We start from the raw sequence: 13,612 nt of genomic DNA on the forward strand, positions 1-13,612 counted from the left end.
TCAGAATGTCTGAGCCTCACAAAACACACCCCAAAAAAAACAAAGAAGGAAGTTTCATAGGGAGGAATGAGAGTGTCCATAGGTCCCATACACGGGAAGGACGCGGAACAGAGAACAATGTTTTGCATGTGGGACCTAGATACCGCTCGTGAATCCCACTCTCCCTATTACCTCTCTCGCTCGTCCGTTTATATTCCCACCATCCATCTATCCACTAGAAATAGAGAGGGAGAAAGAATCGTCCCGTTGAGATTTGTTTAGTCTTTTTGAGATCTGAAACGTTAAAGCCTCGACTATTCCTACGGATATATTGTGAGTTTCTTAACATAAGCGAAGAAAGAAGAAAATGAGCGGGAGTAGAAAGAAGACAACGCCGGCAAGCCGGACGCGAGTGGGGAACTACGAGATGGGACGAACTCTAGGCGAAGGAAGCTTCGCTAAGGTCAAATACGCACGGAACACCGTCACTGGAGATCTAGCCGCTATCAAAATTCTCGACCGAGATAAGATTCTCCGCCACAAAATGGTCGAACAGGTTCGCACGTAAATATGTGTTTAATAATACGAAAGCATGCACGTGTTTTGGATTTGTTTTCTAACCTATATTCGAGTGAATAATTATATTTAAGTTCGTGATTAGGACATGTCCGAGGTATGTGTGTTGGTGGTGAAGGTTAATGATTATCTAAAGTTTAACTAATATTTTCAAACACTCCAGATAAATAAATAGATTCGAATATATTGGAGTTTTCTGCTTATAAGTTATACGGATTTGGAGATCTTTGAATCTATCGTAGTACGCAATGATCAAAACAATGGTGGCATGGATATGGTTTTGAAGTAGAGTAGCTTTCTTTCTTTTTAATTTGGTTCTTATATCGGAGGAAAAAATAGTGTTATGACCAAGATCTTGAAGATATATACGTCTATTTTTCTTGGTGCAGCTTAAAAGAGAAATAGCTACAATGAAACTGATTAAACATCCAAATGTGGTCGAAATCATTGAGGTAAGAAAAGGCTAATAAACTTTAAATCTTATTTGACCTCTCGATATGTGTTAATAACCTTACCGTGTAAACCCTCTCTGTGTGGTGATGGTGTGGGCAGGTTATGGCGAGCAAAACTAAGATCTATATTGTTCTTGAGCTGGTCAACGGAGGTGAACTATTTGATAAAATCGTAAGACACCGATCCATTACTCTTCTACCCTGTTTGTTTTTTGCCGCTGCAAGTTCTGACTTCTCACGTTTTTGAATAAGTTTGTCATTTAAATTAAATCTTGAAGCGTAACCGAGAGAGTGCTAGATTTTGTTGTCACGAAAGATTAAAAATATAGAGCTCCAACCTGTAAGGCGCTAACTGAAACCATAACTTAGAGTTTCTATCGTTCTTTTATTTTTCTCTCCACGAATGGTATCTGTTTTCCTCTGTTCCTATACTAATGCAATTCTTGGATTTGAACCATACATAGGCCCAACAGGGGAAACTAAAGGAGGATGAAGCTCGGAGTTATTTTCATCAGCTCATAAATGCTGTGGATTATTGCCACAGTCGAGGGGTCTACCACAGAGATCTCAAGGTCTTTATTTGGCTGCGCTCTTCTTTTATCTGATATTCATCATTTTTTCAAGTTTCTCAACCTATATATGTTGCTTGTTTCAGCCTGAAAATCTTATCCTTGATGCAAATGGGATTTTAAAAGTTTCTGATTTTGGGCTAAGCGCGTTTTCACTACAAGTTCGGGTAAATCATTTGATTTATCAATTGGATTCCATGGCCAATTGGAAATTAATTTGTGAAATGAACAACATATCACTTTGTTTTTTTATAAGCACCATTCTTTTGAATGCAGGGAGATGGTTTGCTTCACACTGCTTGTGGAACGCCGAACTATGTTGCTCCTGAGGTAGATACCTAAAGTTTCAGCACTTAAAAATCTAAGCATACTAAGTGTTTTAGGATATATAATGATCGACCAAAATAATATACGAAGTATTTTAGAATATATATAATGATCTACCAAAATTATTTACTAAGTGTATTAGGATATATATTAAAGCTTCTACCGCATTTTTGGGGGTTTGAGAGTAGGTTCTGTCGGACAAAGGCTACGACGGTGCAGCAGCAGACGTCTGGTCCTGTGGTATTATTCTATTTGTGCTCATGGCTGGTTACTTGCCTTTTGATGAGCCAAATCTCATGACATTATACAAACGTGTAAGTGAAAAGATTTATCTTCCTCTGCTTTGTACTATTTTGTAAGTACTATTCTAATCTCATCTTTGGTTTTACTTCAGATATGCAAAGCTGAGTTCAGCTGCCCATCATGGTTCTCGCCGGGTGCCAAGGAAGTCATTAAGCGTATTCTTGATCCCAGTCCTATAACCGTAAGACTTAGTTGTGATGCTGTAAACTAAAGATCAAATGGTCTAAACTGTTCAAGAGCTTACCAAACACGGTTTCCTCGAAATGCAGAGAATAAGTATTGCAGAATTACTAGAAGATGAATGGTTCAAGCAAGGGTACAAGCCACCATCGTTTGGCCAAGATGATGAAGACATAACCATTGATGATGTGGATGCTGCTTTCAGTAACTCCAAGGTACATATTCTAGTGCGGTTAAGTTAAGCCAGTGTATTTAGTCAACTGATAATAACTCTTTGATGTTGCTACTATAGGAGTCTCTTGTAACAGAGAAGAAGGCGAAACCGGAATCCATGAACGCTTTTGAACTTATCTCTAGCTCAAACAGTCTTGAAAACTTGTTCGAAAAGCAAGCCGTACGAACCTTTTTACTACATGCAATTTTTTGGATTATTTTGTATAAAATCATGAATATGTTTTCTAATTGTTTTGGTTATGGAATTTTCAGCAACTTGTGAAGAAAGAGACACGGTTTACTTCTCAACGACCTGCGAGCGAAATAATGTCCAAAATGGAAGAAACCGCAAAGCCATTAGGCTTCAACGTCCGTAAAGACAAGTACAAGGTTTGTTCGTATTCTTGATTTTGTCTGTGTTATTGAATTATTTTATTTGTGGCTTCGTTGAAGATTGTTAAATAAATTCGCAGATAAAAATGAAAGGAGACAAAAGTGGTCGTAAAGGTCAGCTCTCAGTTGCTACAGAGGTAAACAGAACATATAAAATAGAAATGATAACGTCCCGGTAAAGTTGGGGTTTATTTATCAGTACCTGGTATACAATGATTTATTCGGTTTAACAGGTGTTTGAAGTGGCGCCATCGTTGCATGTAGTAGAGCTTAGGAAAACCGGCGGTGATACCCTCGAGTTTCACAAGGTATGTTTTTCAGTTTAATCTTCATGGACCGGTTAGCATCTCTAATTATTTTTTTAATTGGGATTATGTAAATCTGGTTTGCAGTTCTATAAAAACTTCTCATCTGGATTAAAGGATGTAGTATGGAATACTGATGGAGCACCTGAAGAACATAAAGCTTAATAAGTTAATAGCAAGTTGTTCTATTCGAAACAAAATATAATAAATCATGAAAGATAGTTGAATGGTTGACACTGTATTATGAAGCTTCAAAGATTGACAACCAAAAAATAAAGGAAACCCCTAGTAGTGGGCTATAAACGTAGAGATATCCACATGCAATCTTCCACAAAAAATGGCTTGGCTCACTTTGAGTCAACTTAAAAGTGGTCAAGTCCAGAAAATGAAGATATTGTTTTTTTTTTTTAATGAAGATATTGTTTTTTTTTAATGAAGATATTGTTTTCGTCGTCAAAACTCGGGAATTTCACTACTATTTGATTACAGTTGAAACCACTTCATTGGCTACGCTTTAAAATGACACGGTATCCATCGAAGTATGGAATAATATATAATGATAGAAGTTTTCTAAAGAAAAAAACAAGAGATAGAAATTACAGTGCCAATTAGATTCGAATTTATTATGGATTTTCAACCTAAAACCAACGAGTGGTAAATGGATTGTTAATAACTTTTTATATATTATTTAATGTCTTTTATAATTTCCGAAGTATGGTACGTTATCCCTAATAATCAACCCTCATTTACATGGATTAATATCCATATATGATATACCAATCCTGATTAAATTATATAAATATTAAAAAAAAACAATTGGTAACGTTTTGCCGTGGTGCTTAAATAAGGTTATATGCAAGGATTTGCTTTTCTTAATTTCAGTTGTCAAACTTTATAAGTTAATTAATCATTTGGTACTTTGAAGTTTGAAGGGTACTTAGAGCATGTTTATTCCTAGAAACCCGCATGGTTTCTTAAGTACATTTTATTAACTATTTAATAAATAAATTGTAGTTAAGGATCTTAGTTAATAAACACTTAATTTTTGAATTACAATGGTAATTTCTTAATTTTGTGTTTCTTAAAAAAAAATTAAACAGAGAATGAAACATATACAAAAAACAGAGAATGTTAAAACAGAACATGATAGACCAAAGACACTCGTTTTTAACATGACACAGTCCTAATGTAAAACTATAACAAGCATTCATCACAAGCACATCCTCTAACCATAACCTAACAAGTATTTATTACCTAACTACTATCCAGCCGATATGAATTAAAATGATATCAAGGTTTCCACACTTACCTCACCGACAGTTTCAACTTTGAAGTTGTGGTTGCACACTTTCAAAACGATCCAAAGCCATTCCACCAAGGAATCTCTGGAGCAGAGAGAAGGCTTTCTCTCACAGTTTGCATAGCCATCTCTAATACAAAAAAAACTGAAGAAAATGACAAGAAGTCACGATTTGATGTTGCAAAGATGAAAGATCTGTTTCCGTGGAAGATAAAACAGAGAAGAAGAAAGAAAAGAAGTCAACAAAGTAAAGAGCTTCGATGTGAAATCTTTGTCGAGTTTCAGACCAAAGTGAGAAGAATTGTAAGAGAAGGGTAAGGACTTTGGGATTGGGTATTACGTAAAACCACACGAGTGTGGAAACCCGTAAGTGAATCATCGTAAAGAGACAAGCTTTTTGAGATAAGGCAGAGAAACTGATATCTTGTAACGAGCCAAACACTGGACAAGAGTCCCAGATAGGAAACAATCTCTAAAACGAAGGTTGAGTAACAAACAAGTCAAAACTCCAAATGTTGGCTAATATCAAACACACTAACTGTTGGATCACTTGTTGTACATCCTGGACTTGACACCAACTCTTGAGTTTACAAACATCAGTTAATGGTACAAGAAAAAGATGATCAAAAGATTCAAAACACACTTCCCTGTCGCAATTAACTTAAAGAACATGACTACAAAAGAGTTAGAATGTCACCATTATGTCTGGTAGAGACAAAGCCAATGCAGAAAGATGTTCCTTGTTGTCCTGTTGAATTGAAAACCACCAAAAAACTATTATCACCTCATTAAGGTAATCAACATCCAAAACAAAAAACTATATCCAGTCATAACCAATAAACACAGAAAAAGTAAAAGCTATTCCCACCTCATTAAGGTAATCAGCGTCCAAATCATGTTGTCCTCTTCTGACGGTGAACACGAGATATCGGAGGAGTCGCCGTGAGTTGCCGACAGAGTCGCTTCCTTTATCGGTTTCGATCGTTGTTCTGAGGGAGAAGACGAGAGAGCACGGAGGAGCCGCCGCGACGACCGAGAGAGTCTTCGTCCCTCGTGGGTTTCGATCGCTCTTCTCACGGAGAGAGTCTTCGTCCCTCGTGGGTCGTCGATCGTCTCTGATGGAGAAGCCGAGAGAAGACAAAGAAACAAAATAAAAGAGAAAAGAAAAAAAAATCTGGTGTCTTTCCTTTGCTGACACGTGCTTGTGAAACCCCATTAAAATCGGTTTCCAAAATCCCCAATTAAGGATCAGTAACCTACTTTATAATTAATTCTGATTTAATTAAATCACCTATTTTCCTTAAGAAACCAGTTAAGGATCTGGGATAAACATGGTCTTACTGATAGTAGTGTGCAATGGTACTGCATCAAACCCTTTTCAGCTTGTTTTATGGATTCGATGTCGTTTATTTATGTAGAGACCATTTATTTACGTTAGTCCTTTTCATACAATGTAGATAGGAGTATATATATTATTTATTTATACATTGATGGCGGACTGGTTTCTAGTTAGTTGGTATTAAGCCGCCCAACATTAACTGTTCGTTTATGTTCTACACATGGGCACTAGTCCACCATTTATTATTACCATTTTTTCATTTTAGTTCGCAAATTAAGTAGTTTTATAAGATATTGCACTAGGAGGTCTATATATGTTTTATAACTACAACATTTTGGCTCCTATTACGCTCATCAAGTTTGACCTCGATTACTAATTTTTTATAGAATACAGAATTACTCATATAGTGATAAACTATTTGAGCTCTTCACTGATCAATTGTCCATTGTTTGCATATCATTATATTAATGATATATACATGGACATAAACCTAGATTAATAAGCATTTGGTGAAATGTATCATTCTAGTATTGAAGATAGAGAGTTGGTACGTCCTGTCGACATGTGTTTCATGTGGTAATCACGATTCATCCAAACGGTGTAGTCGGCTTTTGTCTTTAGTTTTTCTTTTCTGTTTACCAATCTGTGAGAGTATTTATGTCTTGTTTTTATTCGTGAAAATCGATCAACAGGAATTTTTTTTAGTTAAAGGGGTTATTATGTTTCTTAGACCATGACTAACCCGGAGGTCTTAGAGTGGAGTTCTTAGTAGAAGTTAAGAAACTGTTTCTTAACTTCTGCTAAGAACTCTATCCTAAAAACCATGGGTTAATCATGCACTTAGATGCTACGAATAAGACTTTTTTTTTTTGGTAAAACTACGAATGGTGTAACTTATGATTTCACACGTAGTACAAAAGATATTATATATATAAGCAAAACAGAAGATACTCATAATTTAGAGCATGCTTAATGGGGAGAACCGGTTCTTAGCTTTTTTTAGTTAAAAATTAAGAGACGGTTTCTTATATTATGTTAAGAACTCCACCTTAAGAACCCCGCATTAATCATGCTTTTAAGTCACATGCATGCAAAATAATTTTTTTGATTGTTAGAGCATGATTAATGAGGATAGCGGAATATAAAAAACGAGTCGGTCCTTAGTTTTTTTAGTTAAAAGTTAAGAGACAGTTTTTTATATTCCACTAAGAGCATGATTATTGGGGGGTTCTTAAGGTGGAGTTTTTAGCGGAATATAAGAGCCCGTCTCTTAACTTTTAACTAAAAAAACTAAGAACCAGTTATTAAAACTCTTATTTAAAAGCCGGTTCTTAGCTTTTTTAGTTAAAAGTTAAGAGGCGGGTTATTATATTCTGCTAAAAACCCCACCTTAAGAACTCTCCAATAATCATGCTATAAGAGCACCCCCATTAGTGAACCCCATTAAAGGGGTTCACAAAGTATTTTTTATTATATTTTTTTTCTGTTTGATTTTTGTTTTTAAAAATAAAAAAAAATTAATCAGACCAATCGCGGGCCGCCACTTGCCGTGGGGCCCGCGCTACAGTGATGAACCCAGTTCACTGGAAAGAGGTGGAGAGAGACAAGTTCATCACTATTCATTATTTTAATATTTTTTTTTTTTGGAATCTGTGTGAACCCCTCCTCCGTATGTTCACTAATGGGGATGCTCTAAAAACCCTATCCTAACAAACCAGTTAATCACGCTCTAACGTACGTAAATGGCTCATCTCGTGTATTGCAGTTTTTTAATTACTTATCCCACTAAAAAGGTAAATAAGGAAAATAGAGACAGGTTCCAGTCGGACTACAACGACAAGACTACGCTTCTGTCTCTGAGGTTCGTTTTCCCCATTTTCCCCTCCAATGTCCTTTTTGGACACCTTGGCACAATTAATTTATTAGGTTTGAAGAAGTATTTGAAAATCAGAAAGAAATACAGATCGAAAATGCTGATAAATATTGCTGGATTTCTAATCACTTTAATAGCAAACTAGATTCTAACCTGCCCTTTGATAAAGCGGATATATTATCATTTACATATGTACTTAATAATAATTAGAATTTTATGTATGATTTTATGCGTTATATTTATACATAGTTTATGTTTATATTTATTTAAATTATCTATTCAAATTATTTTTTGATATAAGCAGTAAAACTATAATCGTAATTCAAAATATATTTACAGCGACAAATACTTTGTAGGTTTTATAGAATAACCCGTAAATACCGCAATAATAATTTAAAATGCTTAAAATATTAGAGATATTCAAAATATTTATTGGTTTTTCACTCAAATATTTAAACTGGCGTAATTTATGTTAAATTTAGGTATTCGGTCATGTATTATAAAATTATAAAATTATGTCATTTGTTATTTTTATTATTGAATTTGTAGAACTTAAAGATATATTTTACTTTTAAATTTTATATGATTTAAACTGGTATTCAAAACTAATTAAACCCATAAAAATATGAACCGAACCAAAATTTATTAATATCCAAATGAGATTTAAATTACTACCTCCAAAAACTTGAAACCTTAATAGAATTAAACCAAAAACTGAATAAATAACTGAAAGAATATATATATATATATATATATATATATATATTGTAAGAGTTGCTAATAGTTTTTATTAAACATAAAATCTATTATTTCCATATTGAAGAATTTTCGATAAGTAATACACATTGGTGATTTTTATCTAAATAAACTGTTTACATATTGTATTCTTACAAAATAATACAATAAATTAATTATTAAACCGACTAACCTCAAGCATTAAGTCAATTATGTATTATTAAAAAGTGTAGATTGTAATGCTATGTTAAATATTATTAGGTAGTTTTCAGAAAAAAATACCAGGTGAAGAAAAAAATCATAGGTTTTAGTAAAACACATTAGAACCTTAGTAGAATAAAATAATTTGACATAAACCGTACACTAACGTATGTATTCTATTTACCTATATTATTATCAAGTGTTAATATCAGGATAAGATCATTTATTTGCCTATGTTATTAATCCTACATATAACCATCTACTAATAATTAACTGAGAAAAGTGGTTCCCTAAAATTGTGGAATTAAAATGAAACCATCGACTAAAATCAATTGAGAGAAGTGGATCCCTAGAATTATGGAACTAAAATAAAGGTTAATATTAGTAAAAAGTGGTTACATAGTATATTTAAATAATCATTTAGATGGAGTTATAAAAATAGTTAGACTTAACATATATCAATAGGTCACGTTTCTAATTTAATAGTATTGATAAACAATTACCTGTCCATAAGATTTTAAATATATATATTTTTATCAACAAATCAACGTCTTAACGGAGATAGCCAAAATTTTGAAATTATAATTGACTTAAAAATATATATATATATAATTGACAACATAATCGAAACATTTAATGTGGATGCGTATGTAATGGGGAAAAACGAAATGTGCTGATATCAAGAAATAATATAGTGTACTTCTTTATCAATTTATCATGGTCTAAAAATGATGAGTTTCCATCCATGTGAAATACACAATTACATAAAAATAGCAAATTTGAATATTTGGGGACACGCTTTCGTCTACCCTTGTTGTTGCAATTGGACAGGGAACGCTTCTCATGAACGAAAGTAACGTTTGTCAAACAAATTTGCTTTAAAATTACAAGTTACCAAAATATTTACAATATTTAATTGTTAATTTTCAAATACTACTCAATCAATCTTGGATATATAAACCATATATTTTGCTAATGGTTGTCTAGAACTCTTCGATTAGTAAGAATGCATGCCATATTTTGTTGTTGTGTTATTGTGATCTACTTGACAACTAGGCTAAACAAAAATAGAAAGTTAGTATGTTTGTCAAACTCAAATTTATGTGAAAAAGAGACCTAAATTTATGATCTAACCATATGTTTCAGATGGGTTCTGAAAGACTTTTATGAGAACTAGATATTTTCTCCGCGCTACGCGCGGATTAGATACAATAATTTTCACCATTTTAATTTATATTATATTTGAAAGTAGTTTTACATAATATTTGATCAGAAATACTATAGTATCTCTAACATAATAATAAAGTAGCTTGGAGTATTTTTTTAATTGCGATTTATTTAACATGGTGAGCTCTGTGTTTCGTACATTAGTTTAGTTTTGCATACTTTTCCTGGTTCTTCTAATAATGTTAAGGGGAAATTCTAATTTTACCATAGAATTGATACTATTTTAAAATATCATTAAAGAATAATTTTCCATAAATACCTTAAATTTGTAATAGAAACCTAAACTAACCCTCATAATCATTTTTAAATATGTAAGAATTATTTATGGACGTTTACCCAATTCCATCCTTTAAATAATAAACCCCAAATATTTGTCATTAAATCTTAAACTCAAATGTTAGGATAGTTTTGATTAAATGCATTTTTGGAAAATTATATCTAATTTGTTGTATTATAAGCAATTTCTCTATAATGTAATTGGAATTGTTGAAGTATAATCGTGTTGTTGGTATTAAAGCAAACAATATATCTATTTTTCAATAATTTAAAATATCATACATGATAATTTAATATTTTTGTATTTAAATTTGTATGCTTTATAATTATCTAAAACTTTCACTTCTTCGTCCCATATAAATAGCTATATGATAGTGGAAATGCAAAAAAACTGTTTTAGATGAAATTGTTGTTTGTTTTTTTTAAAAGTGAAATTGTTGTTTGTTTTTAACATAAGAATTAAAATTGGGTTGAGAATCCAGCAAGATCATGTTATTAGAGTGTTTCGTTCATGCTAATTCTAAATAAAATTTAATTACTTGACAGTGTAAGATAGTTATACTCTTAATGATTTAAAATGAAATAGGTGTATAATAAAATGAAAAAATATATTTAGAAAATTATAATGCATGTAAATATTTCCTAACAATTCATTATTTATAACTATTCCTTTGTATTTTTCAGTTTTAAGTTTTTCCATAGACGCATAAACAGAAACCTCAATTTAGTTTTGTTATAAATAATGTTCACAAAAATTAGTAGTGCTATTAGCTATCTTAGATTAATGTTGAAATATTAAAGATGAAGGTAGATTTAATCTTTTTTTTTTTGAAACACAAGTAGATTTAATCAGGCATTTAGAAGGTTTTTTGTACAACTAACCAAATTAGTTGTTTATGTATGAATAATTTTCTGTAAATTTTAAACTTATTATTATGAGATTTTGAGTCTGACTGTATGGTATAATTAGAGTAAAGTGAAAAAGGTGAAAAATCTTTTCAGCTTCAGCTGGTTTACTCTCATTATTCCTGTTTACTCTAAAAATAAGAATAAAATAGAGTAAAATTTATCTCACCTTGGATGAAGTGGAAAAATTAACGCCAACGGTATTGTTTTGTTTCATCCTATTTTCACTTTTCTTTTCCACCTTTTTACTCTATTGATTAACCAATCACATCCTTTATATATGTTTTGTTACGAACAAATAATATTTACAACTTAACTATTTTATAAATTAAAAAGGTGTGATTGTTTTGGGTTGACTTTTGTAAGTACTTACGACTGCTTCATTTTCCTTCTTTCTTGAATACCGTAAGGTTTGGAATATATCTCATCAGCCACTCATAATGGAGACTTCTAACACAATGGCTATAAATCATTTTCAGTTGAGTTAAAAATTATTTTGACACAACTTTAGTGTTCCCTCCGTTTCAGGTGATTTACTAATCATGATGTTTTATATATGTTTTTGTTATTTAACATCAGACGATGCTTTCATGTATCTAAATAACTTTACATTACTAAAAATGGTGTAACTAATTATAATTTTAATATTTACATTTTTAATTGGTGAAACTATATCTAAATTATATTTTAATATTACTTTCTAAAATAGTAGATTTTTTAATATATGTTCACCGATGTAAAACATCATCTAATATTAAACAAAGAGACTATATGTTAAAGGTAAAAAATATAATATACGAACACAGATCATTTTATTTGAGCAAATTTTGAAAATAGTTATTTTAAATAGAATTTGGAAGGTTTTACAATTTTGGTAACTGACAAATCATAACAATTCAAAACAAAAATGTGTTGATATATATTTATTTATTACAAATCTATATTTATATATTCATTTATTTTGTTTGTCTATTATTTTATTTGTATGTCAAAGAATTTATGTTAAGAACATTGCATGCAGTGTTATAAATGTTTAATTCTATAAATTTATGTAAGCTTATATTCTAAAGTTTTTTTCTAAAAAACAATATGAAATTGAATTTCTAAATATGATGTTTGAAAAGTCTTAAGTTATGCTTTCTGATTTCAGGATCCATTACCTTTTTTCTAAATAATGAAAAAAAGAACAGTACGCAACACTGGTCTGTCGACATGACTTTTGAACCTTTGACAAATCAATATTAAAATACATGTTTAATATAAAATATTAACAGAATTTGCCAATAGATTTGGATGGACATGAGAAATATGACTCATTTGTAAACCAGAACCAAAACCTTATTAACACCAAACGTGTTAAAAAGAGACGTGCGTCTCAAAAAAAGAAACAGACCATCAATATCTGGTGCTCCTTAACCTCCCCCACCACTTACGCTACACCCTCTCCAAAAGTTTCTTCACTTTGCTCAATAATCAATATCGTTTTCGTTTCCCTTTTTCTCCTTCCATGATTCTTCTTTCATGTCTCAAACATCTGTTTCAGCCTCATTAGCTCCGTTCAGGGATTCAAGTTAGCTTCTACTTTACCATTGTTTTTTTTTCTATCGTTAGAAAATTCCTTGAAATTTTAATTTATGATTTTAAAATTGACAAATAGTTTTGGTTCAAAATGTACTCATGGTTAAAAACATATTTATGAAATATATATGATGTAATTGTTTAAAATATTTGGTTTAATTGTTAATAAAAATAAGTTTATTTTAATAATTTGTGTCAAAATTTTGTGTTAAAATAACAATATTTTTTATCCACCAGTGATTCAGAATTTATTGTTACATGTAATACCACATTGGTTTTCCATTGTTATATGAAAGAAAACAATACCTGCATGGCTAAGCTCAATCCGCCATTAGCTTTTTGATCAAAGTACAGTAACTGCACAAGCAGACGCACACACACGTTAGTTGTTAATACTTAGGCGATGGGAAGAGACTCTGGCGAGCTGACATTGAATTTACTTTTGCTACATGATTCTACTCTGCAGACCAACCCTGAAATTATTTCCACTTCTGTTATTGTGACAGCATAAAAGTGTGCACATTGTTTTGCAACCTGTAAGAACATAAGACTTATATGGAGTCAAAGACACACAAGTGTGATCATAGCCAGGCATCAGGCCAGTTACAAAAGCTTCACCTTTTTAGTTACAGTTTGTCCAAGTAGAAGAGGATCAACAGAAACTCTGCCATTAAGAGCCTCCTCCAAAATAGTTGCAGATACAAATGTTTTCATCGGCACACCAAGTTTGCAAATTCACAAGACATACTCATTTATATAAAGAACGGCTACAGAGAATAAACAAAAGTCCACATATAAAAGATAAAACCAACCTAAACAAAGCTGCAAAGACAGTATTCACAGCTCCTAAGCTTGAGAGATCCAGCTCCAGCTCTTGGCC

At 31.9% G+C, this 13,612-nt stretch overlaps 1 protein-coding gene and 1 long non-coding RNA gene across 2 annotated transcripts; one reads left to right on the forward strand and one right to left on the reverse strand.

The window, feature by feature from the left end:
- On the forward strand, positions 1 to 3,538 carry LOC106377353 (CBL-interacting serine/threonine-protein kinase 9). The gene is made up of 14 exons (XM_013817576.3): positions 1 to 535; positions 945 to 1,007; positions 1,108 to 1,179; positions 1,472 to 1,579; positions 1,663 to 1,743; positions 1,853 to 1,906; positions 2,092 to 2,217; positions 2,298 to 2,387; positions 2,476 to 2,601; positions 2,679 to 2,780; positions 2,873 to 2,989; positions 3,073 to 3,129; positions 3,226 to 3,300; positions 3,385 to 3,538. Exons 1-14 carry the CDS (start codon positions 347 to 349, stop codon positions 3,460 to 3,462), a joined length of 1,338 nt encoding a protein of 445 aa, XP_013673030.1. The 5' UTR covers positions 1 to 346; the 3' UTR covers positions 3,463 to 3,538.
- Positions 3,539 to 4,422: 884 nt separating this feature from the next.
- LOC106375032 lies at positions 4,423 to 11,227 on the reverse strand. The gene is made up of 2 exons (XR_002656598.2): positions 5,466 to 11,227; positions 4,423 to 5,345 (listed from the first exon to the last, which is right to left on the reverse strand). It is a non-coding gene; the product is annotated as an uncharacterized LOC106375032 (long non-coding RNA).
- Between the last annotated feature and the right edge of the window lie 2,385 nt (positions 11,228 to 13,612).

Source organism: Brassica napus, chromosome C8 (assembly GCF_020379485.1).
Source record: "Brassica napus cultivar Da-Ae chromosome C8, Da-Ae, whole genome shotgun sequence".
Taxonomy (NCBI): domain Eukaryota; kingdom Viridiplantae; phylum Streptophyta; class Magnoliopsida; order Brassicales; family Brassicaceae; genus Brassica; species Brassica napus.